Source organism: Argopecten irradians, chromosome 15 (genome assembly GCF_041381155.1).
Source record: "Argopecten irradians isolate NY chromosome 15, Ai_NY, whole genome shotgun sequence".
Lineage (NCBI taxonomy): Eukaryota > Metazoa > Mollusca > Bivalvia > Pectinida > Pectinidae > Argopecten > Argopecten irradians.
This window is the reverse complement of record NC_091148.1, coordinates 31,945,097-31,972,209: the sequence shown is the minus strand read 5'-3', so window position 1 is coordinate 31,972,209 and position 27,113 is coordinate 31,945,097. Positions and strand designations below refer to the sequence as shown.

The 27,113-nt window shown below is 37.7% G+C and overlaps 1 protein-coding gene across 1 annotated transcript in view; it reads right to left on the bottom strand.

Moving 5' to 3' along the window:
• Positions 1–4,671: 4,671 nt before the first annotated feature.
• The window catches only part of LOC138308781 (zinc finger protein 346-like), a 33,075-nt gene continuing 10,633 nt past the window's right edge, over positions 4,672–27,113 (bottom strand). The window contains exons 3-7 of the mRNA XM_069249796.1: positions 26,575–26,883; positions 23,883–24,121; positions 19,561–19,609; positions 18,918–19,004; positions 4,672–4,676 (exon numbers count right to left, since the gene is read on the bottom strand). Coding sequence (XP_069105897.1) covers positions 4,672–4,676; positions 18,918–19,004; positions 19,561–19,609; positions 23,883–24,121; positions 26,575–26,883 — 689 coding nt within the window. The remainder of the gene's footprint in view (positions 4,677–18,917; positions 19,005–19,560; positions 19,610–23,882; positions 24,122–26,574; positions 26,884–27,113) is intronic.

Here is a 27,113-nt window from a genome sequence, read left to right as displayed (position 1 = left end):
TTTCTTGGCTCATGATATAGAGGATGTCGGGAGCAAGTGTGATCTTTTGAGCAATCCTGTAGACTTTGATAGTGATAGAGTTGTTCCTAACAAGGATACTTCTTTGTCTCCTTATTGTGTAATCGGGCTTTGAGTGAGGAAGAGGCTGAGAAAATCCCAGTTTGTTAATTCCGTACGTCAGGTGCAATGTGTCTCCCGAAGAGGAATGGAAGGTTGTCCATCAAATAGTTGTCCCACCGAGGTATAGGCAAGATATTCTGAGTTTGTCTCATGATGTACCTATGGCAGGGCATCTAGGTGTGACCAAGACTTATAACAGGATCTTAGATCACTTCTTTTGGCCCAAGTTGAAACGGGATGTGGATGATTTTTGTAGGTCTTGTCATACTTGTAAGGTGGTAGGGAAGCCTAATCAGAAAATCCCTGTGGCACCTTTACACCCCATTCCAGCCTTTGAGGAAACATTAATTAAGTAGAGTCATTATATACTTAGAAATAATAATCATACCCTGCCTCCACTCCGGTTCCCGGCAGGGTATGAATTCCACTCCGTTGCCGCTAGTGTTGCAAGCCCCGCTGTGATCCACATCGGGCACTTTGAGACTGATAAAAATATATTTTTCGGGTAATATCCTTATGTAACTGTATTGCTCTGACAACTATGATCAATATTCAATTCACAAACCTTTCGATTATAATATTTCATCAACTATTAGTGGTAAAATCCAAGGCAAACACAACACATGTATAATTCTGTTCAAATACGCCGCCGTTTCAATAACCGGAAACCGTGACGAAATGAAACACTCAACAGGTAAAATATGTTTAAAAGTTTTAAAAAGCCAACAAACTAAGAATAAACATGGTGAAAATGAACAAATGTAAGTATTATCTAGAATTTAGCGAAAAAGATTTTTTAAAGTTCATGTTAAAAACTTTGTGACATTATATTTCTTTCGTAGTGAAAATTTGTAGGTCATTCCATATATGGTACTAGTTGCCATATTTGGAGCGCGAGACTTTCTAACGAGAAGCATCATGGCGGCCAAGTGAGCCGTGTCGGAGATGCGAGTCATTCAAAAGTGCTTTGAAACATAATTTAGACATTGAGGGTGGTAAAGAAATAGTCATTTTATGTTATGATATTGTTGAATTTAATTACAAAATTACAAAACTTTAAGCAAGGTTGACAAGGGCATGTGAATAGACTAAAGAAAATTTGGTCGTTACTCAAACTAAAATGAAAACATGGTATGATAAAGATGCCCGTGCAAGAAGTTTTGATCCAGGTAACAAAATTTTGGTTATATTGCCAATACCAGGGCAACCTTTGAAAGCTAGATATTTTGGACCTTATGTTGTTGAGAAAAAGGTCGATGATGTTAACTACATTGTACAAACTCCAGGGAGGCGCAAGAAAACTCAATTATGTCATGTTAATATGTTTAAGAAATATTTAGATAAAGAAGAGAGCAAGACCTCTCAACCTATTGCTACTTTGGACTCTGTACCATCACAAAGTGAAAGTACAGCTGATATTTGTAAACAAGACTTAGATAGTGGTGTACAAGATGTAGGTTAAGACTGTGGTGTTAAGTTACGGAACTCATATGTGCTCGCGAACTTGGACAAGAAACTATGTCATCCATCGGAAAAGCAACGAAATGAATATACTTGAGTATAAACATTTGTTTCCGGACACACCAGGCAAAACAGATGATATCTATCACGACGTGGATGTAGGCGAAGCGCCGCCTGTCAAGCAACATCCTTACCGTGAGAATCATTTGAAAGAAGAACATTTAAAGAAAGAAATTTAATACATGTTGGACAATGATATTATTGAACCAAGCAAAAGTGAATGGAGCTCTCCATGTGTTTTGGTGCCAAAGCCAGACAAGACATACCGGTTCTGTACTGACTTCAGAAAAGTAAACTCTGTCAGTAAAACAGACTCTTATCCAATTCCAATGATTGACTCTTGTATTGACAAAGATGGCAATGCCAAGTATGTTAGCAAGGTTGACCTGTTGAAAGGATATTGGCAGGTACCATTAACGGAAAGAGCATTGCAAGGTTTGTAACAGTACAAAATTATGCAGTTTGGTATGAAGAATGCCCCGGCAACATTTCAACGTCTTCTTAACAGCGTGATATCAGACCTGGAAGGTTGCGATGGATACATTGATGACGTCATCAACTACCACGACACGTGGGAAGACCATCTACGCGGGATTCGCGAATTCTTCGAGAGACTCGCTACAATGAAATTGACTGTAAACTTACTGAAATGTGAATTTTGTCATGCAACTGTTGAATTTTAGGCCATGTTGTAGGACATGGGCAGGTAAAACCTGTTCAGGCCAAAGTGGAATCAATTATAGATTTTTCCAACTCCTGGAAGCAAGAGAGAGCTGATGGTATTTCTTGGTATGGCTGGATACTACAGAAAATTTGTCAAAATTTCTCTATTATAGGAGCTCCACTTACTGCTTTGTTAAAGAAAAATGTCAAATTTGTCTGGTCAGACGAATGTAAGTCTGCCTTTGAGAAATTGAAAGCCATACTATCAAACTCACCAGTTATGACTTGTGTTCTATTTCAGAAGGTATTGTGCAGTCTGGTGTAAAATTTTAATTTATATTCTAAACATATAAACATCTTTCAAACAATTTGCAGTGTGATGAATTTGGCGCTGTACATCTGTAGTCTAATTCTTGTTGTGACACAATTAAAATTTGTTGAAATGTCCACATGTAGATACATAGTCATAAGCGAAAACAAATAAGAGTATATTTTGTATTTGCACTTGCGGGTAGGCATTGATTGTGACGTCATGTGTTTGCGACCGTCTTACTTTTCGGTTTGAAGTTGGGCGTCTCTAATCTTCAAAGGAAGTCTTTGTAGCCCTGTGATTGGTCAGGACTTTTTTCTCCAGAGCAGCCATCAGTTTTGTCATGACATTATCCAAGGACGGATATTACGACAGTGATAGTAACCCCTGGAATATTGAAGATGTTTACATAGATACGAGCATAAAGTTCTGTTCATCAGCTTGGTCGAATTTTTAGTACATAATCAATAGTTAGTGCATAAGGACACAAACAAATCTGTGTAGGGCGATATGTTTCCTCCTGTAGACAAACATGCGAAGATCTTGTTATACGTGATGTGATGAAGCACTATAAAATGTTGCTCTTTTGTTATTACAAGAGTGACTTAATGTTCAACAAACTACTGTTTAACAGAGAAGCTTAGTTATATGAATGGTATCATGTTCACCATATGTTAATCAATTGAAATAAACCAATCAATGCAAAATATAACGCTGAAGGTATATATGTTTTCTGAATTATATCAAGACGAGACAGGTGAAAGATAGAGGTAAATTTCTGTTTAAGTGCTTATCATATGGTAAACCCGGCATTAGCATCTTTAAAGGGATAATTCAGTGAGGCTAATTCGTTTCATAACCACGGAGCAAAATATGACATAAATGTATTGTTCTAAATTCCTTATGAAACATCTGACAAGAAATAGTGACAAATTCCACAACATTGTTAAGTATTTTGATTAATATCATTGAAATTCCAAATCGTTGATCAATACGATTAAGCAGGTACAACATGTCACTGAGGAGTTGATGAGATTATTTTTAGACAAGAACATGTATCTAATAATGTTAACACAACTGTAAGAGCAATTTGAGTAGTTCTAGACAAAAACAATCTTTACTACACAGGCAAGGGTCAGGGTTCGGCATATAAGGCTATGTGTAATGGCGATTGAACATTTCACATACATTTGACTACAGTGGGCTTTTCTGACATATCACAGTAAAACAAACGAATCTAATTTCCATTAGAACTGGTTTGTTTCCGAAATATGTGCAAGTTTTAATTAACTCTTAGACTGAATTGTCCCTTTAATTAAACTTTCTATTCATTTTAATTTGAGATGTCAGTCAATTGTTAAAGATTACATTCTACTTCTTGATATCGCTAGAACAAACTACTGATGACAAAACACGATCTTGTTTCTTTATCACAACTCATGACAGCGATAACACACATACACAAATAACATGTCTGACAAGGAAGGAAAAAGCGGTCGCCGTAAATTCATGACGGTGTTAACTTCACCGATATGGGTACCTGTGGCCGCTGTTGGCGGTTTGGCTGCGGCACCTTTTCAAGCCATTGGTGATTCGATAGATGAAGGGGAGAAAAACGGAAGTGCTGCTAAAGGTGTCGGCTCACTACCAGGAAACGTTGTCGGCAGGGCGGTGACCAATCCGTTCAAAGCCATCGGAAAAGTCGGCGAGGCTATGTGGGACGACTAATAAGGTATTTTTCTTTACAGAAACGGAGAGTATTGACACAAAATACAGCATTCGTTACATCTTTTAAGCAAAGGCAAAGTAGGTTAAATGCAAGTATGTATTAACATGGAACGACTTGAATTATGATCCACATTTAAAACATATTAAATGAAAATTTAAAGAAAGTACGGTGAAATATATGCTTCTCATGTCAAAGTCCAGCCGGCATTAATTTTGCCATATAATAGTAGAATGTATATGTCCTAAATTTTATCTTTCCAAGAAACTATGTTACGTCTATAAATAGTTTCAAGATGAATTGACTAGCGGCGATGATGATAATCGGGATGTCACTCTATAAATACATGTTATATCAAAAATGAGACACCTAGCGAGAGGAATGATAAAGGGTAGATCACTCTATAAATACATGTTATATCAAAATGAGACACCTAGCGAGAGGAATGATAAAGGGTAGATCACTCTATAAATACATGTTATATCAAAATGAGACACCTAGCGAGAGGAATGATAAAGGGTAGATCACTCTATAAATACATGTTATATCAAAATGAGACACCTAGAGAGAGAGGAATGATAAAGGGTAGATCACTCTATAAATACATGTTATATCAAAATGAGACACCTAGCGAGAGGAATGATAAAGGGTAGATCACTCTATAAATACATGTTATATCAAAATGAGACACCTAGCGAGAGGAATGATAAAGGGTAGATCACTCTATAAATACATGTTATATCAAAATGAGACACCTAGCGAGAGGAATGATAAAGGGTAGATCACTCTATAAATACATGTTATATCAAAATGAGACACCTAGCGAGAGGAATGATAAAGGGTAGATCACTCTATAAATACATGTTATATCAAAATGAGACACCTAGCGAGAGGAATGATAAAGGGTAGATCACTCTATAAATACATGTTATATCAAAATGAGACACCTAGCGAGAGGAATGATAAAGGGTAGATCACTCTATAAATACATGTTATATCAAAAATGAGACACCTAGCGAGAGGAATGATAAAGGGTAGATCACTCTATAAATACATGTTATATCAAAATGAGACACCTAGCGAGAGGAATGATAAAGGGTAGATCACTCTATAAATACATGTTATATCAAAATGAGACACCTAGCGAGAGGAATGATAAAGGGTAGATCACTCTATAAATACATGTTATATCAAAATGAGACACCTAGCGAGAGGAATGATAAAGGGTAGATCACTCTATAAATACATGTTATATCAAAATGAGACACCTAGCGAGAGGAATGATAAAGGGTAGATCACTCTATAAATACATGTTATATCAAAATGAGACACCTAGCGAGAGGAATGATAAAGGGTAGATCACTCTATAAATACATGTTATATCAAAATGAGACACCTAGCGAGAGGAATGATAAAGGGTAGATCACTCTATAAATACATGTTATATCAAAATGAGACACCTAGCGAGAGGAATGATAAAGGGTAGATCACTCTATAAATACATGTTATATCAAAATGAGACACCTAGCGAGAGGAATGATAAAGGGTAGATCACTCTATAAATACATGTTATATCAAAATGAGACACCTAGCGAGAGGAATGATAAAGGGTAGATCACTCTATAAATACATGTTATATCATAAATGAGACACCTAGCGAGAGGAATGATAAAGGGTAGATCACTCTATAAATACATGTTATATCAAAATGAGACACCTAGCGAGAGGAATGATAAAGGGTAGATCACTCTATAAATACATGTTATATCAAAATGAGACACCTAGCGAGAGGAATGATAAAGGGTAGATCACTCTATAAATACATGTTATATCAAAATGAGACACCTAGCGAGAGGAATGATAAAGGGTAGATCACTCTATAAATACATGTTATATCAAAATGAGACACCTAGCGAGAGGAATGATAAAGGGTAGATCACTCTATAAATACATGTTATATCAAAATGAGACACCTAGCGAGAGGAATGATAAAGGGTAGATCACTCTATAAATACATGTTATATCAAAATGAGACACCTAGCGAGAGGAATGATAAAGGGTAGATCACTCTATAAATACATGTTATATCAAAATAAGACACCTAGCGAGAGGAATGATAAAGGGTAGATCACTCTATAAATACATGTTATATCAAAATGAGACACCTAGCGAGAGGAATGATAAAGGGTAGATCACTCTATAAATACATGTTATATCAAAATGAGACACCTAGCGAGAGGAATGATAAAGGGTAGATCACTCTATAAATACATGTTATATCAAAATGAGACACCTAGCGAGAGGAATGATAAAGGGTAGATCACTCTATAAATACATGTTATATCAAAATGAGACACCTAGCGAGAGGAATGATAAAGGGTAGATCACTCTATAAATACATGTTATATCAAAATGAGACACCTAGCGAGAGGAATGATAAAGGGTAGATCACTCTATAAATACATGTTATATCAAAATGAGACACCTAGCGAGAGGAATGATAAAGGGTAGATCACTCTATAAATACATGTTATATCAAAATGAGACACCTAGCGAGAGGAATGATAAAGGGTAGATCACTCTATAAATACATGTTATATCAAAATGAGACACCTAGCGAGAGGAATGATAAAGGGTAGATCACTCTATAAATACATGTTATATCAAAATGAGACACCTAGCGAGAGGAATGATAAAGGGTAGATCACTCTATAAATACATGTTATATCAAAATGAGACACCTAGCGAGAGGAATGATAAAGGGTAGATCACTCTATAAATACATGTTATATCAAAATGAGACACCTAGCGAGAGGAATGATAAAAGGGTAGATCACTCTATAAATACATGTTATATCAAAATGAGACACCTAGCGAGAGGAATGATAAAGGGTAGATCACTCTATAAATACATGTTATATCAAAATGAGACACCTAGCGAGAGGAATGATAAAGGGTAGATCACTCTATAAATACATGTTATATCAAAATGAGACACCTAGCGAGAGGAATGATAAAGGGTAGATCACTCTATAAATACATGTTATATCAAAATGAGACACCTAGCGAGAGGAATGATAAAGGGTAGATCACTCTATAAATACATGTTATATCAAAATGAGACACCTAGCGAGAGGAATGATAAAGGGTAGATCACTCTACTACATGTTATATCAAAATGAGACATGGAATGATAAAGGGTAGATCACTCTATAAATACATGTTATATCAAAATGAGACACCTAGCGAGAGGAATGATAAAGGGTAGATCACTCTATAAATACATGTTATATCAAAATGAGACACCTAGCGAGAGGAATGATAAAGGGTAGATCACTCTATAAATACATGTTATATCAAAATGAGACACCTAGCGAGAGGAATGATAAAGGGTAGATCACTCTATAAATACATGTTATATCAAAATGAGACACCTAGCGAGAGGAATGATAAAGGGTAGATCACTCTATAAATACATGTTATATCAAAATGAGACACCTAGCGAGAGGAATGATAAAGGGTAGATCACTCTATAAATACATGTTATATCAAAATGAGACACCCTAGCGAGAGGAATATGATAAAGGGTAGATCACTCTATAAATACATGTTATATCAAAATGAGACACCTAGCGAGAGGAATGATAAAGGGTAGATCACTCTATAAATACATGTTATATCAAAATGAGACACCTAGCGAGAGGAATGATAAAGGGTAAATCACTCTATAAATACATGTTATATCAAAATGAGACACCTAGCGAGAGGAATGATAAATGGTAGATCACTCTATAAATACATGTTATATCAAAATGAGACACCTAGCGAGAGGAATGATAAAGGGTAGATCACTCTATAAATACATGTTATATCAAAATGAGACACCTAGCGAGAGGAATGATAAAGGGTAGATCACTCTATAAATACATGTTATATCAAAATGAGACACCTAGCGAGAGGAATGATAAAGGGTAGATCACTCTATAAATACATGTTATATCAAAATGAGACACCTAGCGAGAGGAATGATAAAGGGTAGATCACTCTATAAATACATGTTATATCAAAATGAGACACCTAGCGAGAGGAATGATAAAGGGTAGATCACTCTATAAATACATGTTATATCAAAATGAGACACCTAGCGAGAGGAATGATAAAGGGTAGATCACTCTATAAATACATGTTATATCAAAATGAGACACCTAGCGAGAGGAATGATAAAGGGTAGATCACTCTATAAATACATGTTATATCAAAATGAGACACCTAGCGAGAGGAATGATAAAGGGTAGATCACTCTATAAATACATGTTATATCAAAATGAGACACCTAGCGAGAGGAATGATAAAGGGTAGATCACTCTATAAATACATGTTATATCAAAATGAGACACCTAGCGAGAGGAATGATAAAGGGTAGATCACTCTATAAATACATGTTATATCAAAATGAGACACCTAGCGAGAGGAATGATAAAGGGTAGATCACTCTATAAATACATGTTATATCAAAATGAGACACCTAGCGAGAGGAATGATAAAGGGTAGATCACTCTATAAATACATGTTATATCAAAATGAGACACCTAGCGAGAGGAATGATAAAGGGTAGATCACTCTATAAATACATGTTATATCAAAATGAGACACCTAGCGAGAGGAATGATAAAGGGTAGATCACTCTATAAATATATGTTATATCAAAATGAGACACCTAGCGAGAGGAATGATAAAGGGTAGATCACTCTATAAATACATGTTATATCAAAATGAGACACCTAGCGAGAGGAATGATAAAGGGTAGATCACTCTATAAATACATGTTATATCAAAATGAGACACCTAGCGAGAGGAATGATAAAGGGTAGATCACTCTATAAATACATGTTATATCAAAATGAGACACCTAGCGAGAGGAATGATAAAGGGTAGATCACTCTATAAATACATGTTATATCAAAATGAGACACCTAGCGAGAGGAATGATAAAGGGTAGATCACTCTATAAATACATGTTATATCAAAATGAGACACCTAGCGAGAGGAATGATAAAGGGTAGATCACTCTATAAATACATGTTATATCAAAATGAGACACCTAGCGAGAGGAATGATAAAGGTAGATCACTCTATAAATACATGTTATATCAAAATGAGACACCTAGCGAGAGGAATGATAAAGGGTAGATCACTCTATAAATACATGTTATATCAAAATGAGACACCTAGCGAGAGGAATGATAAAGGGTAGATCACTCTATAAATACATGTTATATCAAAATGAGACACCTAGCGAGAGGAATGATAAAGGGTAGATCACTCTATAAATACATGTTATATCAAAATGAGACACCTAGCGAGAGGAATGATAAAGGGTAGATCACTCTATAAATACATGTTATATCAAAATGAGACACCTAGCGAGAGGAATGATAAAGGGTAGATCACTCTATAAATACATGTTATATCAAAATGAGACCACCTAGCGAGAGGAATGATAAAGGGTAGATCACTCTATAAATACATGTTATATCAAAATGAGACACCTAGCGAGAGGAATGATAAAGGGTAGATCACTCTCTATAAATACATGTTATATCAAAATGAGACACCTAGCGAGAGGAATGATAAAGGGTAGATCACTCTATAAATACATGTTATATCAAAATGAGACACCTAGCGAGAGGAATGATAAAAGGTAGATCACTCTATAAATACATGTTATATCAAAATGAGACACCTAGCGAGAGGAATGATAAAGGGTAGATCACTCTATAAATACATGTTATATCAAAATGAGACACCTAGCGAGAGGAATGATAAAGGGTAGATCACTCTATAAATACATGTTATATCAAAATGAGACACCTAGCGAGAGGAATGATAAAGGGTAGATCACTCTATAAATACATGTTATATCAAAATGAGACACCTAGCGAGAGGAATGATAAAGGGTAGATCACTCTATAAATACATGTTATATCAAAATGAGACACCTAGCGAGAGGAATGATAAAGGGTAGATCACTCTATAAATACATGTTATATCAAAATGAGACACCTAGCGAGAGGAATGATAAAGGGTAGATCACTCTATAAATACATGTTATATCAAAATGAGACACCTAGCGAGAGGAATGATAAAGGGTAGATCACTCTATAAATACATGTTATATCAAAATGAGACACCTAGCGAGAGGAATGATAAAGGGTAGATCACTCTATAAATACATGTTATATCAAAATGAGACACCTAGCGAGAGGAATGATAAAGGGTAGATCACTCTATAAATACATGTTATATCAAAATGAGACACCTAGCGAGAGGAATGATAAAGGGTAGATCACTCTATAAATACATGTTATATCAAAATGAGACACCTAGCGAGAGGAATGATAAAGGGTAGATCACTCTATAAATACATGTTATATCAAAATGAGACACCTAGCGAGAGGAATGATAAAGGGTAGATCACTCTATAAATACATGTTATATCAAAATGAGACACCTAGCGAGAGGAATGATAAAGGGTAGATCACTCTATAAATACATGTTATATCAAAATGAGACACCTAGCGAGAGGAATGATAAAGGGTAGATCACTCTATAAATACATGTTATATCAAAATGAGACACCTAGCGAGAGGAATGATAAAGGGTAGATCACTCTATAAAATACATGTTATATCAAAATGAGACACCTAGCGAGAGGAATGATAAAGGGTAGATCACTCTATAAATACATGTTATATCAAAATGAGACACCTAGCGAGAGGAATGATAAAGGGTAGATCACTCTATAAATACATGTTATATCAAAATGAGACACCTAGCGAGAGGAATGATAAAGGGTAGATCACTCTATAAATACATGTTATATCAAAATGAGACACCTAGCGAGAGGAATGATAAAGGGTAGATCACTCTATAAATACATGTTATATCAAAATGAGACACCTAGCGAGAGGAATGATAAAGGGTAGATCACTCTATAAATACATGTTATATCAAAATGAGACACCTAGCGAGAGGAATGATAAAGGGTAGATCACTCTATAAATACATGTTATATCAAAATGAGACACCTAGCGAGAGGAATGATAAAGGGTAGATCACTCTATAAATACATGTTATATCAAAATGAGACACCTAGCGAGAGGAATGATAAAGGTAGATCACTTTATAAATACATGTTATATCAAAATGAGACACCTAGCGAGAGGAATGATAAAGGGTAGATCACTCTATAAATACATGTTATATCAAAATGAGACACCTAGCGAGAGGAATGATAAAGGGTAGATCACTCTATAAATACATGTTATATCAAAATGAGACACCTAGCGAGAGGAATGATAAAGGGTAGATCACTCTATAAATACATGTTATATCAAAATGAGACACCTAGCGAGAGGAATGATAAAGGGTAGATCACTCTATAAATATACATGTTATATCAAAATGAGACACCTAGCGAGAGGAATGATGATAAAGGGTAGATCACTCTATAAATACATGTTATATCAAAATGAGACACCTAGCGAGAGGAATGATAAAGGGTAGATCACTCTATAAATACATGTTATATCAAAATGAGACACCTAGCGAGAGGAATGATAAAGGGTAGATCACTCTATAAATACATGTTATATCAAAATGAGACACCTAGCGAGAGGAATGATAAAGGGTAGATCACTCTATAAATACATGTTATATCAAAATGAGACACCTAGCGAGAGGAATGATAAAGGGTAGATCACTCTATAAATACATGTTATATCAAAATGAGACACCTAGCGAGAGGAATGATAAAGGGTAGATCACTCTATAAATACATGTTATATCAAAATGAGACACCTAGCGAGAGGAATGATAAAGGGTAGATCACTCTATAAATACATGTTATATCAAAATGAGACACCTAGCGAGAGGAATGATAAAGGGTAGATCACTCTATAAATACATGTTATATCAAAATGAGACACCTAGCGAGAGGAATGATAAAGGGTAGATCACTCTATAAATACATGTTATATCAAAATGAGACACCTAGCGAGAGGAATGATAAAGGGTAGATCACTCTATAAATACATGTTATATCAAAATGAGACACCTAGCGAGAGGAATGATAAAGGGTAGATCACTCTATAAATACATGTTATATCAAAATGAGACACCTAGCGAGAGGAATGATAAAGGGTAGATCACTCTATAAATACATGTTATATCAAAATGAGACACCTAGCGAGAGGAATGATAAAGGGTAGATTCACTCTTTAAATACATGTTATATCAAAATGAGACACCTTAGCGAGAGGAATGATAAAGGGTAGATCACTATAAATACATGTTATATCAAAATGAGACACCTAGCGAGAGGAATGATAAAGGGTAGATCACTCTATAAATACATGTTATATCAAAATGAGACACCTAGCGAGAGGAATGATAAAGGGTAGATCACTCTATAAATACATGTTATATCAAAATGAGACACCTAGCGAGAGGAATGATAAAGGGTAGATCACTCTATAAATACATGTTATATCAAAATGAGACACCTAGCGAGAGGAATGATAAAGGGTAGATCACTCTATAAATACATGTTATATCAAAATGAGACACCTAGCGAGAGGAATGATAAAGGGTAGATCACTCTATAAAATACATGTTATATCAAAATGAGACACCTAGCGAGAGGAATGATAAAGGGTAGATCACTCTATAAATACATGTTATATCAAAAATGAGACACCTAGCGAGAGGAATGATAAAGGGTAGATCACTCTATAAATACATGTTATATCAAAATGAGACACCTAGCGAGAGGAATGATAAAGGGTAGATCACTCTATAAATACATGTTATATCAAAATGAGACACCTAGCGAGAGGAATGATAAAGGGTAGATCACTCTATAAATACATGTTATATCAAAATGAGACACCTAGCGAGAGGAATGATAAAGGGTAGATCACTCTATAAATACATGTTATATCAAAATGAGACACCTAGCGAGAGGAATGATAAAGGGTAGATCACTCTATAAATACATGTTATATCAAAATGAGACACCTAGCGAGAGGAATGATAAAGGGTAGATCACTCTATAAATACATGTTATATCAAAATGAGACACCTAGCGAGAGGAATGATAAAGGGTAGATCACTCTATAAATACATGTTATATCAAAATGAGACACCTAGCGAGAGGAATGATAAAGGGTAGATCACTCTATAAATACATGTTATATCAAAATGAGACACCTAGCGAGAGGAATGATAAAGGGTAGATCACTCTATAAATACATGTTATATCAAAATGAGACACCTAGCGAGAGGAATGATAAAGGGTAGATCACTCTATAAATACATGTTATATCAAAATGAGACACCTAGCGAGAGGAATGATAAAGGGTAGATCACTCTATAAATACATGTTATATCAAAATGAGACACCTAGCGAGAGGAATGATAAAGGGTAGATCACTCTATAAATACATGTTATATCAAAATGAGACACCTAGCGAGAGGAATGATAAAGGGTAGATCACTCTATAAATACATGTTATATCAAAATGAGACACCTAGCGAGAGGAATGATAAAGGGTAGATCACTCTATAAATACATGTTATATCAAAATGAGACACCTAGCGAGAGGAATGATAAAAGGGTAGATCACTCTATAAATACATGTTATATCAAAATGAGACACCTAGCGAGAGGAATGATAAAGGGTAGATCACTCTATAAATACATGTTATATCAAAATGAGACACCTAGCGAGAGGAATGATAAAGGGTAGATCACTCTATAAATACATGTTATATCAAAATGAGACACCTAGCGAGAGGAATGATAAAGGGTAGATCACTCTATAAATACATGTTATATCAAAATGAGACACCTAGCGAGAGGAATGATAAAGGGTAGATCACTCTATAAATACATGTTATATCAAAATGAGACACCTAGCGAGAGGAATGATAAAGGGTAGATCACTCTATAAATACATGTTATATCAAAATGAGACACCTAGCGAGAGGAATGATAAAGGGTAGATCACTCTATAAATACATGTTATATCAAAATGAGACACCTAGCGAGCATTGGAAAGAAACCAAATGAAGAACCTTTCATAAGGGATGTTAATGTATATTTTAGCAAAGTTTGGTGAAAGCATAATGGGACTTTAAGCACTGATTGCATGTTTACCTTTTTTGTATAAAATAAAAACACCATTAAGATTTAGACAAAAAAAATCTATAGCATGTTATCTCCCCTTAAACAACTAAGGACATAAACACAGCCTTCCATGCATGGAATGTGTTGTGTGTTTGAAGTGTATGCATATTTTGGGAGGCTGTGGTATGTTTGTGTGGTGTCTCTTTGCGGTAAGGCTTGACCTATCCTATTAACAGCTAAGGTCATGTAGGGACAGCCTTTTATGCATGGAATGTGTAGTGTGTTTTGGGAGACTGCAGTATACTTGTGTTGTGTGTGTGTTTGTGTGAATATGTGGGTGTGTTGCGAGACTGCAGAATGTTTGTGTTGTGTGGGTGTTTGTGTGAAATATGTGTGTGTTGTAACAAAATGGGTCGCTATTTAGTATGTAACACTAAGTTTAAAAGTACATTTGATATAGTACACATGGGAAAGTAAAACAAACAACAGATTAATAGGTATAGATTTGTGATAGTCAGAAGCAGCAGTGTTGCCTTGTGCGGTATCACGTAGTCTGTCATTTTGGGAGATGATATCCAAGATGAGCAAGGGCGGAACCTGACTTGCAGTTTATCAAAGCGGTTAGCGGTACAGTCAACATGATAATGCAGCAAGCGTAAGGTTTAGGTTAGATGGGGATTAGAGATTAGAGATTTTGGGACGCACATGCCTTTTTGATATATGCACAAAGGGGCATGGAGCAGTAGGTGTTAGGTTGATAGATATACAGGGCATTGAGAGAGTTGAGAGAGAGACTCCAGGATGTAGGCCACAAGGCAACATCCGCCGGACGGGGGATCCTAGGGGTTCGAAATTGGAGTATGCAAACGATATGTAATACACAACACGAAGTACTACTAAAATAACTTTTAACTAAATACCATGTGTATGTGTTGTGTTTTGGGAGGCTGTAGTATGTTAGTGGTGTGTCTCCTTTTGATAGTGTTTTGGGAGGCTGTGGTATGTTTGTGTTGTGTCTCCTTGTGATAGTGTTTTGGGAGGCTGTAGTATGTTTGTGTTGTGTCTCCTTGTGATAGTGTTTTGGGAGGCTGCAGTATGTTTGTGTTGTGTCTCCTTGTGATAGTGTTTTGGGAGGCTGCAGTATGTTTGTGTTGTGTCACCTTGTGATAGTGTTTTGGGAGGCTGCAGTATGTTAGTGTTGTGTCTCCTTGCGATATTGTTTTGGGAGACTGCAGTATATTTGTGTTGTGTCTCCTTGTGATAGTGGTTTGGGAGGCTGCAGTATGTTTGTGTTGTGTCACCTTGTGATAGTGTTTTGGGAGGCTGCAGTATGTTAGTGTTGTGTCTCCTTGCGATAGTGTTTTGGGAGGCTGCAGTATATTTGTGTTGTGTCTCCTTGTGATAGTGGTTTGGGAGGCTGTGGTATGTTTGTGTTGTGTCTCCTTGTGATAGTGTTTTGGGAGGCTGCAGTATGTTTGTGTTGTGTCTCCTTGTGATAGTGTTTTGGGAGGCTGTGGTATGTTTGTGTTGTGTCTCCTTGTGATAGTGTTTTGGGAGGCTGTCGTATTTTGTGTTGTGTCTCCTTGTGATAGTGTTTTGGGAGACTGCAGTATGTTTGTGTTGTGTCTCCTTGTGATAGTGTTTTGGGAGACTGCAGTATGTTTGTGTTGTGTCTCCTTGTGATAGTGTTTTGGGAGACTGCAGTATGTTTGTGTTGTGTCTCCTTGTGATAGTGTTTTGGGAGGCTGTGGTATGTTTGTGTTGTGTCTCCTTGTGGTAGTGTTTTGGGAGGCTGTGGTATGTTTGTGTTGTGTCTCCTTGTGATAGTGTTTTGGGAGGCTGTGGTATGTTTGTGTTGTGTCTCCTTGTGATAGTGTTTTGGGAGGCTGCAGTATGTTTGTGTTGTGTCTCCTTGTGATAGTGTTTTGGAAGGCTGCAGTATGTTTGTGTTGTGTCTCCTTGTGATAGTGTGTTTTGGGAGGCTGTGGTATGTTTGTGTTGTGTCTCCTTGTGATAGTGTGTTTTGGGAGGCTGTGGTATGTTTGTGTTGTGTCTCCTTGTGATAGTGTTTTGGGAGGCTGTAGTATGTTTGTGTTGTGTCTCCTTGTGATAGTGTTTTGGGAGGCTGCAGTATGTTTGTGTTGTGTCTCCTTGTGATAGTGTTTTGGGAGGCTGCAGTATGTTTGTGTTGTGTCTCCTTGTGATAGTGATTTGGGAGACTGCGGTATGTTTGTGTTGTGTCTCCTTGTGATAGTGTTTTGGGAGGTTGCAGTATGTTAGTGTTGTGTCTCCTTGCGATATTGTTTTGGGAGACTGCAGTATGTTTGTGTTGTGTCTCCTTGTGATAGTGGTTTGGGAGGCTGTGGTATGTTTGTGTTGTGTCTCCTTGTGATAGTGTTTTGGGAGGCTGCAGAATGTTTGTGTTGTGTCTCCTTGTGATAGTGTTTTGGGAGGCTGTGGTATGTTTGTGTTGTGTCTCCTTGTGATAGTGTTTTGGGAGGCTGTAGTATGTTTGTGTTGTGTCTCCTTGTGATAGTGTTTTGGGAGACTGTAGTATGTCTGTGTTGTGTCTCCTTGTGATAGTGTTTTGGGAGGCTGCAGTATGTTTGTGTTGTGTCTCCTTGTGATAGTGTTTTGGGAGACTGTAGTATGTTTGTGTTGTGTCTCCTTGTGATAGTGTTTTGGGAGACTGCAGTATGTTTGTGTTGTGTCTCCTTGTGATAGTGTTTTGGGAGACTGCAGTATGTTTGTGTTGTGTCTCCTTGTGGTAGTGTTTTGGGAGGCTGTGGTATGTTTGTGTTGTGTCTCCTTGTGATAGTGTTTTGGGAGGCTGTGGTATGTTTGTGTTGTGTCTCCTTGTGATAGTGGTTTGGGAGGCTGTGGTATGTTTGTGTTGCGTCTCCTTGTGATAGTGTTTTGGGAGGCTGCAGAATGTTTGTGTTGTGTCTCCTTGTGATAGTGTTTTGGAAGGCTGCAGTATGTTTGTGTTGTGTCTCCTTGTGATAGTGTTTTGGGAGGCTGTGGTATGTTTGTGTTGTGTCTCCTTGTGATAGTGTTTTGGGAGGCTGTGGTATGTTTGTGTTGTGTCTCCTTGTGATAGTGTTTTGGGAGGCTGTAGTATGTTTGTGTTGTGTCTCCTTGTGAAAGTGTTTTGGGAGGCTGCAGTATGTTTGTGTTGTGTCTCCTTGTGATAGTGTTTTGGGAGGCTGCAGTATGTTTGTGTTGTGTCTCCTTGTGATAGTGTTTTGGGAGACTGCGGTATGTTTGTGTTGTGTCTCCTTGTGATAGTGTTTTGGGAGGTTGCAGTATGTTAGTGTTGTGTCTCCTTGCGATATTGTTTTGGGAGACTGCAGTATGTTTGTGTTGTGTCTCCTTGTGATAGTGGTTTGGGAGACTGTGGTATGTTTGTGTTGTGTCTCCTTGTGATAGTGTTTTGGGAGGCTGCAGAATGTTTGTGTTGTGTCTCCTTGTGATAGTGTTTTGGGAGGCTGTGGTATGTTTGTGTTGTGTCTCCTTGTGATAGTGTTTTGGGAGGCTGTAGTATGTTTGTGTTGTGTCTCCTTGTGATAGTGTTTTGGGAGACTGTAGTATGTTTGTGTTGTGTCTCCTTGTGATAGTGTTTTGGGAGGCTGCAGTATGTTTGTGTTGTGTCTCTTTGTGATAGTGTTTTGGGAGACTGCAGTATGTTTGTGTTGTGTCTCCTTGTGATAGTGTTTTGGGAGACTGCAGTATGTTTGTGTTGTGTCTCCTTGCGATAGTGTTTTGGGAGGCTGTGGTATGTTTGTGTTGTGTCTCCTTGTGATAGTGGTTTGGGAGGCTGTGGTATGTTTGTGTTGTGTCTCCTTGTGATAGTGTTTTGGGAGGCTGCAGAATGTTTGTGTTGTGTCTCCTTGTGATAGTGTTTTGGGAGGCTGTGGTATGTTTGTTTTGTGTCTCTTGTGATAGTGTTTTGGAAGGCTGCAGTATGTTTGTGTTGTGTCTCCTTGTGATAGTGTTTTGGGAGGCTGTGGTATGTTTGTGTTGTGTCTCCTTGTGATAGTGTTTTGGGAGGCTGTGGTATGTTTGTGTTGTGTCTCCTTGTGATAGTGTTTTGGGAGGCTGTGGTATGTTTGTGTTGTGTCTCCTTGTGATAGTGTTTTGGAAGGCTGTAGTATGTTTGTGTTGTGTCTCCTTGTGATAGTGTTTTGGGAGGCTGCAGTATGTTTGTGTTGTGTCTCCTTGTGATAGTGTTTTGGAAGGCTGCAGTATGTTTGTGTTGTGTCTCCTTGTGATAGTGTTTTGGGAGGCTGTAGTATGTTTGTGTTGTGTCTCCTTGTGACAGTGTTTTGGGAGGCTGTAGTATGTTTGTGTTGTGTCTCCTTGTGATAGTGAGGAATCAGGCTTTATACCTTGTCTATGGATCTCGAGCTGCTCCAGAGAATTTACACTGATGTTACAGAACATACATCGAAAACACGTAGCATTCTTTACTGGCGCTGAAAACAGACATTTAGAATTAATGAGATATCATTCATCAAATATTTATAAGTCATGAATGCAAAAGGGTGTAAAATCTCAGGTTATTTCGGTCATTTACTTTAAAATTCAAAATTTTCACAGCTTTGTGACATCACCTTTGTAACGTTATATTGTAGAATGAATAAACAATGAACTAACACGGCTTTGTCAAGATCTCTCACTACGCACATCAGAAGGTACTTGGTAATTCGGTACATTCTTGATAGACAGTACATAGTAAACCTACATAATGTTTGAAAATACTGAAATTTAATCAAATGATACTATGCAGAAAACGGACAAACTTTTGATTGTGCCTTTTCCTTTCCTGGTACAGATAATTACAAAGTACAATTATCTTTGATCTAAAATCAACAAACCATCTTCAAAGGAAGGAGGTTTATAGAGAGGCTGTAGCCTAATAACCTTAAATAACCAATAATGATTCAGTTCTAAATTATTTTCTTTCTTTCTTCTTCATTTTTTTTTTTTTTTTTTGCTCTATAAATTAAATTTATTGTATGTATACTTTACCTGTTTCTGGAGCCCTGTGAGACTGTACGTTCCGTAGATGTTTCCGTCCCTGTGAGGAGGTGAATTATCATTTTAATCACAATGAATGCCACATTAATAACACTTAAACATCAGGAAAGTATTTTGTTGTATTATGATTTCTCAGAGTTACTCCCCTTTGTGTGAGGATGTGTTAGATCAAATAATTTTACTATAGCACCACAAACTAATGCTCCTTTGTTTGTTTGTTTTCAATCTGTACATATTTGATAATGAATATAAAGAGTTAGATTTGTATCGAAATGGAAAAAAGTGTTTGAGATTTTTTTTTCTTTAAATTCAACCAAAAATAAGTACCAAAGAATGAATTTAGGGACAGAATCAATCACAGCAGGCAGAAGAACCCAGCTCAAACCAAAATGGTATCCAGCAGAGGGACCTTATACCAAAATGGTATCCAGCAGAGGAACCTTATACCAAAATGGTATCCAACAGAGGGACCTTATACCAAAATGGTATCCAGCAGAGGGACCTTATACCAAAATGGTATCCAGCAGAGGAAACTTATACCAGAATGGTATCCAGCAGAGGAACCTTATACCAGAATGGTATCCAGCAGAGGAACCTTATACCAAAATGGTTTCCAGCAGAGGCAACTTATACCAAAATGGTATCCAGCAGAGGGACCTTATACCAAAATGGTATCCAGCAGAGGGACCTTATACCAAAATGGTATCCAGCAGAGGAACCTTATACCAAAATGGTATCCAGCATAGGGACCTTATACCAAAATGGTATCCAGCAGAGGGACCTTATACCAAAATGGTATCCAGCAGAGGAACCTTATACCAAAATGGTATCCAGCAGAGGGACCTTATACCAAAATGGTATCCAGCAGAGGGACCTTATACCAAAATGGTATCCAGCAGAGGAACCTTATACCAAAATGGTATCCAGCAGAGGAACCTTATACCAGAATGGTATCCAGCAGAGGGACCTTATACCAAAATGGTATCCAGCAGAGGGACCTTATACCAAAATGGTATCCAGCAGAGGGACCTTATACCAAAATGGTATCCAGCAGAGGGACCTTATACCAAAATGGTATCCAGCAGAGGAACCTTATACCAAAATTGTATCCAGCAGAGGGACCTTATACCAAAATGGTATCCAGCAGAGGGAACTTATACCAAAATGGTATCCAGCAGAGATACCTTATACCAAAATGGTATCCAGCAGAATAACCTTATACCAAAATGGTATCCAGCAGAGGGAACTTATACCAAAATGGTATCCAGCAGAGGGACCTTATACCAAAATGGTATCCAGCAGAGGGACCTTATACCAAAATGGTATCCAGCAGAGGAACCTTATACCAAAATGGTATCCAGCAGAATAACCTTATACCAAAATGGTATCCAGCAGAGGAACCTTATACCAAAATGGTATCCAGCAGAGGAACCTTATACCAAAATGGTATCCAGCAGAATAACCTTATACCAAAATGGTATCCAGCAGAGGGACCTTATACTATACCAAAATGGTATCCAGCAGAGGGACCTTATACCAAAATGGTATCCAGCAGAGGAACCTTATACCAAAATGGTATCCAGCAGAGGGACCTTATACCAAAATGGTATCCAGCAGAGGGACCTTATACCAAAATGGTATCCAGCAGAGGAACCTTATACCAAAATGGTATCCAGCAGAATAACCTTATACCAAAATGGTATCCAGCAGAGGAACCTTATACCAAAATGGTATCCAGCAGAGGAACCTTATACCAAAATGGTATCCAGCAGAGGGACCTTATACCAAAATGGTATCCAGCAGAGGAACCTTATACCAAAATGGTATCCAGCAGAGGAACCTTATACCAAAATGGTATCCAGCAGAGGGACCTTATACCAAAATGGTATCCAGCAGAGGGACCTTATACCAAAATGGTATCCAGCAGAGGGACCTTATACCAAAATGGTATCCAGCAGAGGGACCTTATACCAAAATGGTATCCAGCAGAGGAACCTTATACCAAAATGGTATCCAGCAGAGGAACCTTATACCAAAATGGTATCCAGCAGAGGGACCTTATACCAAAATGGTATCCAGCAGAATAACCTTATACCAAAATGGTATCCAGCAGAGGGACCTTATACCAAAATGGTATCCAGCAGAGGGACCTTATACCAAAATGGTATCCAGCAGAGGGACCTTATACCAAAATGGTATCCAGCAGAGGAACCTTATACCAAAATGGTATCCAGCAGAGGGACCTTATACCAAAATGGTATCCAGCAGAGGGACCTTATACCAAAATGGTATCCAGCAGAATAACCTTATACCAAAATGGTATCCAACAGAGGGACCTTATACCAAAATGGTATCCAGCAGAGGAACCTTATACCAGAATGGTATCCAGCAGAGGAACCTTATACCAAAATGGTATCCAGCAGAGGGATCCAGTACCAACTATTCTGTACTTGCATATTATAGAGTTATCTGCCCTTGCAACAAGGTACTGATTTTAAGTCCTGTTTTTATGAGTGTAACATCATATTTTTCAGAGAAAATGATGTAATGTTTGCTCACAAATTAACTATATGTCATAACTGAACTGTTACTGAGGGAGATAACTCAGAAACCACCATATAGAAGAATCTACACCATTGTTGGCTCTATTCTCCATCACTCAGAATAAATTGTATATTAATAAACCAAACATTATGATTAAGCTACTTTATAGTGCACACCTGTCTATAACGACCACCATCCACACACCTGTCTATAACAAGCACCACCCACACACCTGTCTATAACGACCACCACCCACACACCTGTCTATAACGACCACCACCCACACACCTGTCTATAACGACCACCACCCACACACCTATCTATAACGACCACCACCCACACACATGTCTATAACGACCACCACCCACATGCCTGTCTATAACGACCACCACCCACACACCTGTCTATAACGACCACAACCCACACACCTGTCTATAACGACCACCACCCACATGCCTGTCTATAACGACCACCACCCACACACCTGTCTATAAGGACCACCACCTACACACCTGTCTATAACGACCACCACCCACACACATGTCTATAGTGACCACTACCCACACACCTGTATATAAAGAAAACCACCCACACACCTGTCTATAACGACCATCACCCACACACCTGTCTATAACGACCACCATCCACACACCTATCTATAACGACCACCACCCACACACCTGTCTATAATGACCACCACCCACACACCTGTCTATATCAACCACCACCCACACACCTGTCTATAACGACCACCACCCACACACCTGTCTATAACAACCACCACCCACACACCTGTCTATAACAACCACCACCCACACACCTGTCTATAACAACGACCACCCACACACCTGTCTATAACAACCACCACCCACACACCTGTCTATAACAACCATCACCCACACACCTGTCTATATCAACCACCACCCACACACCTGTCTATATCAACCACCACCCACACACCTGTCTATAACGACCACCACCCATACACCTGTCTATAACGACCATCACCCACACACCTGTCTATAACGACCACCATCCACACACCTGTCTATATCAACCACCACCCACACACCTATCTATAACGACCACCACCTACACACCTGTCTATAATGACCACCACCCACACACCTATCTATATCAACCACCACCCACACACCTATCTATAATGACCACCACCCATACACCTGTCTATAACGACCATCACCCACACACCTGTCTATATCAACCACCACCCACACACCTGTCTAAAACAACCACCACCCACACACCTGTCTATAATGACCACCACCCACACACCTGTCTATAACGACCACCACCCACACACCTGTCTATAACGACCACCACCCACACACCTGTCTATAACGACCACCACCCACACACCTGTCTATAACGACCACCACCCACACACCTGTCTATAACGACCACCACCCACACACCTGTCTATAACAACCACCACCCACACACCTGTCTATAACGACCACCACCCACACACCTGTCTATAACGACCATCAGCCACACACCTGTCTATATGACCACTACCCACACACCTGTCTATAATGACCACCACCCAAAGTATACAGACTACAGGTGTTTATAAGCAACTGATCTCAAATGATCTGATTGTGTTGGAACTGACTACTTTGAACCCAAAGATATTATGTTATTTAAAACTCATTCACCCCTTGAGACACATTTGAACTCATCTAGAACTAAAGCTGGAACAGTTCATTATAGAATTTCAGGGGTGAATAGGATAAGGTTTAATGTACCTTTATATGGATAAGTTTGTTGGCAGGGGAGGTATATTTGACGTTACATAATGTACACATTTCTGGTTCTTGGTGGGTGACCTCGGCCAGTTGGACCTTCTTCCGATGCTTCGCTCCACTTAAGTGTTGGTCGCGGATGATTACAGATGAGTAGGCGACATGACACAGTTCACATGACCCTAAGTTTGTGACGGGTTCTGACATCAAACCCAACGGGTCAGTCGAAGTGGTGGAGATCTCTACAGGTACAAACATTTTAATGTTAATCAGACAATTCCAAATTTACATATTACAGAGTTATCTGCCCTTGCGGGTAGGTATTGATTGTGACGTCATGTGTTTGGGAGCGTAATGTCATACTTTTAAGAGAAAATGATGCGAATTGCGCTCACAAAACAATGACGTAACAATAGATACCTACCAGCAAGGGAGCTAACTCTGTAATATGCAAAGACAGAATAGAAGAGAATACACGCACTGTAAACCAACTTACTTTCGCATGCGATTTACTTTCGCAAATGAACATCTTCTTCATTGATACTGATAGGACTTTCCAGTCATTTTTTTTAAATTCTGTGAATATTAATATTTGTAAAAAAAAATTGAAATAGTAATTGTGAAGTTAAGAAGCCACGAAAGAAAGTTGGTTTACAGTAATTGATCTATTCCAAAACTTTTACTTTGTTCCACTAGCAGTAATAGCCACAATTTGTAGCTCTGAAGATGACACCATTATCAGTCTGGAAGTATTTGGATCTACATGTACAATATTGCTGTCATTATGATTTGTGCACTGTAAAAGTTTTCTTGTTTTTTTTTGCTCTATCTATGTTTAGCTGAAAACATACCTGTAAAGGTCACAATTACTAATAACAGAGATTTAAATATAATTGGGATAAGTAACTAGGGCTGTTCTCGCGATATCACGTACCCACCTATTGTTATCGTAAACGGATGAACGGTTACCGCGAGACCAAGCCGTGCGTCTGCGCACTAATAGCTGGAGGCGAGTTATCATAGTGTTAGCCCATGAAGCTGTGTACGGCATATTTGACTACACACATGTATATACAAACCAATAAACATCGAAAAGTATCTCATAGCTTTGTTACTGTTGCATTAGAGACGCTCATCTCATGCATGTATATATATTTCTGTGTTGTTTTTTATGAAAAATTGTAAAATTAAAACCTATGCATTGAAAATTCTGTAGGTAATGATCAAAATGTTGGTAAATTTTGGTGATTAATGACATATTATAAAAGCTTTTCTTGATTCGTTAGAATGAAAAATACGACACATATAAATTTAATGAGTTAAACCCTGGAAATTCAATTCGGCTTTAGTAAAAAAAAATTGCTTGGTAAAGCAATATATTTAAATAAATTATATTCAAATCTCTGGTAAAGCGGAATATTTACATTTCACTTAGAATTGACTTTTATTTCAATATGGTTCTATGCATTATAAATAAAGCTGTTTGAGAAAATTAAGATTAGAAAAATATTATCTAATTTACAAACTTACTGTATAGCCTTCGAGACTCAAACACAGGTACATGGACCCCTGTTGAGTTAAGTGAGGCGATGACTTGGGGCGATGGCCAGGTGTTCTGGCCGACGGTTCACCTGATGACAGTATGACACCAGTTGCAAATCACTTTCCGTTAATTAGATATCAAATTATGCTATCTATCACAGCTCGATCGGCACTGTATCTCTTCGCCATGATATATTGGGTACCTTCGATAATTTGTTAACACTTGTACTTGAGCTTTAAAAGTTTCCATTTGTACAAAATCAATAAATAGAGAATTTATATTTAAAAACGAAATGGAAATCAGTCAATTATTGAAATCAGAGTACATGGTTTAAATTGTGCTATCTTTCACCAGAAACATATATATATATATATGTATATATGTTTCTGCTTTCACGACCCTATCTGAACAGTATCGTCGCCATTATAAATTTAGGGTAACTTCGATGATTTGTGTACAGTTTTACCACCAAAAATTCAAAAGGTTCAATATGTTCAAATTCAATTAATTTAATATTTTATCATGTAAAATTTATCAAGCAACAAATATTTGAAAACTTAACGGAAATCAGTCAATTATTGAATTCAGAGTATGTGGGTTTAATTTGCTATCTTTCACGACCCTATCGGAACAGTATCGTCGCCATTATAAATTTAGGGTAGCTTCGCTGATTTGTGTACAGTTTTACCACCGAAAATTCAAAAGGTTCAATATGTTCAAATTCAATCAATTTAATATATTGTCATTTAAAATTTACTAAGCAACAAATATTTGAAAGCTAAATGGAAATCGGTCAATTATTGAAATCAGAGTATGTGGGTTTTATTATATTAATATTTCACCAGGCGATCGATTGTACCGATCGAGGAAGTAACAATGCCGGGATCAGGAAATTCACAGTTAACATTTTTTTTTCTGTTCATCTCCTGAATTATAGCCTAGATCGCTTCATCGGACGAAGCGTAGTTTCCATATGGCGTCGTTAGACTGTACTCGACTGTAATTTAGACACGCGATGCACTCTGGCTTCCGCTGCGGGCATCGTTAAGTAAGGCTATGGTGTACCTTCTTATCCCTACTATTTAAATCTCTGCTAATAACACAGGTGAGATGAAATGGTTGACAACAACTTGGCGTTTTGGTTACACTCACCAGTCATGGTCTTTAACTTTTTCTGGTGTTTCTTTCCGCTGAGATGAACATCCCTCTGACTGGACGAGTTGTAGAACACCTGACAAATGTCACAACCGTTCATATCATCCGCCTTCCTTTTCTGGCCGGCGGGCGGGGGAGGTGGGGGAGGGGGCGGCAGATCAATCTCGGGGAGAGAACTAGGAGTGTCGTCTGATGTATGGATAACTTTACGGAAGGGGTCACCTTTACTTTGGCTTTCAAATTCTTTATTGTTTTCGTTCGTAATTTGTTCCATTTTTCCAACATTTTCAGTGACGGACTGGTTACCTGTTTGAAAAGAGTACTTTTTATGATTATTTCTATGAATAATTCTTTGAAGTTCTTTTGAAATGGAAATGATTTACAAATGAATAATTTATGACAGAGAATATTATCAAGATAAAACAACAGAACAGAAACTTTTCTTTGTGATTTCCTCAGGGAGGTTATAGTGACATTACAATCAGTTTTTGTTTGATAAGTTTAACGTGCCAGCAACAACCAAGGTCATTTCATTA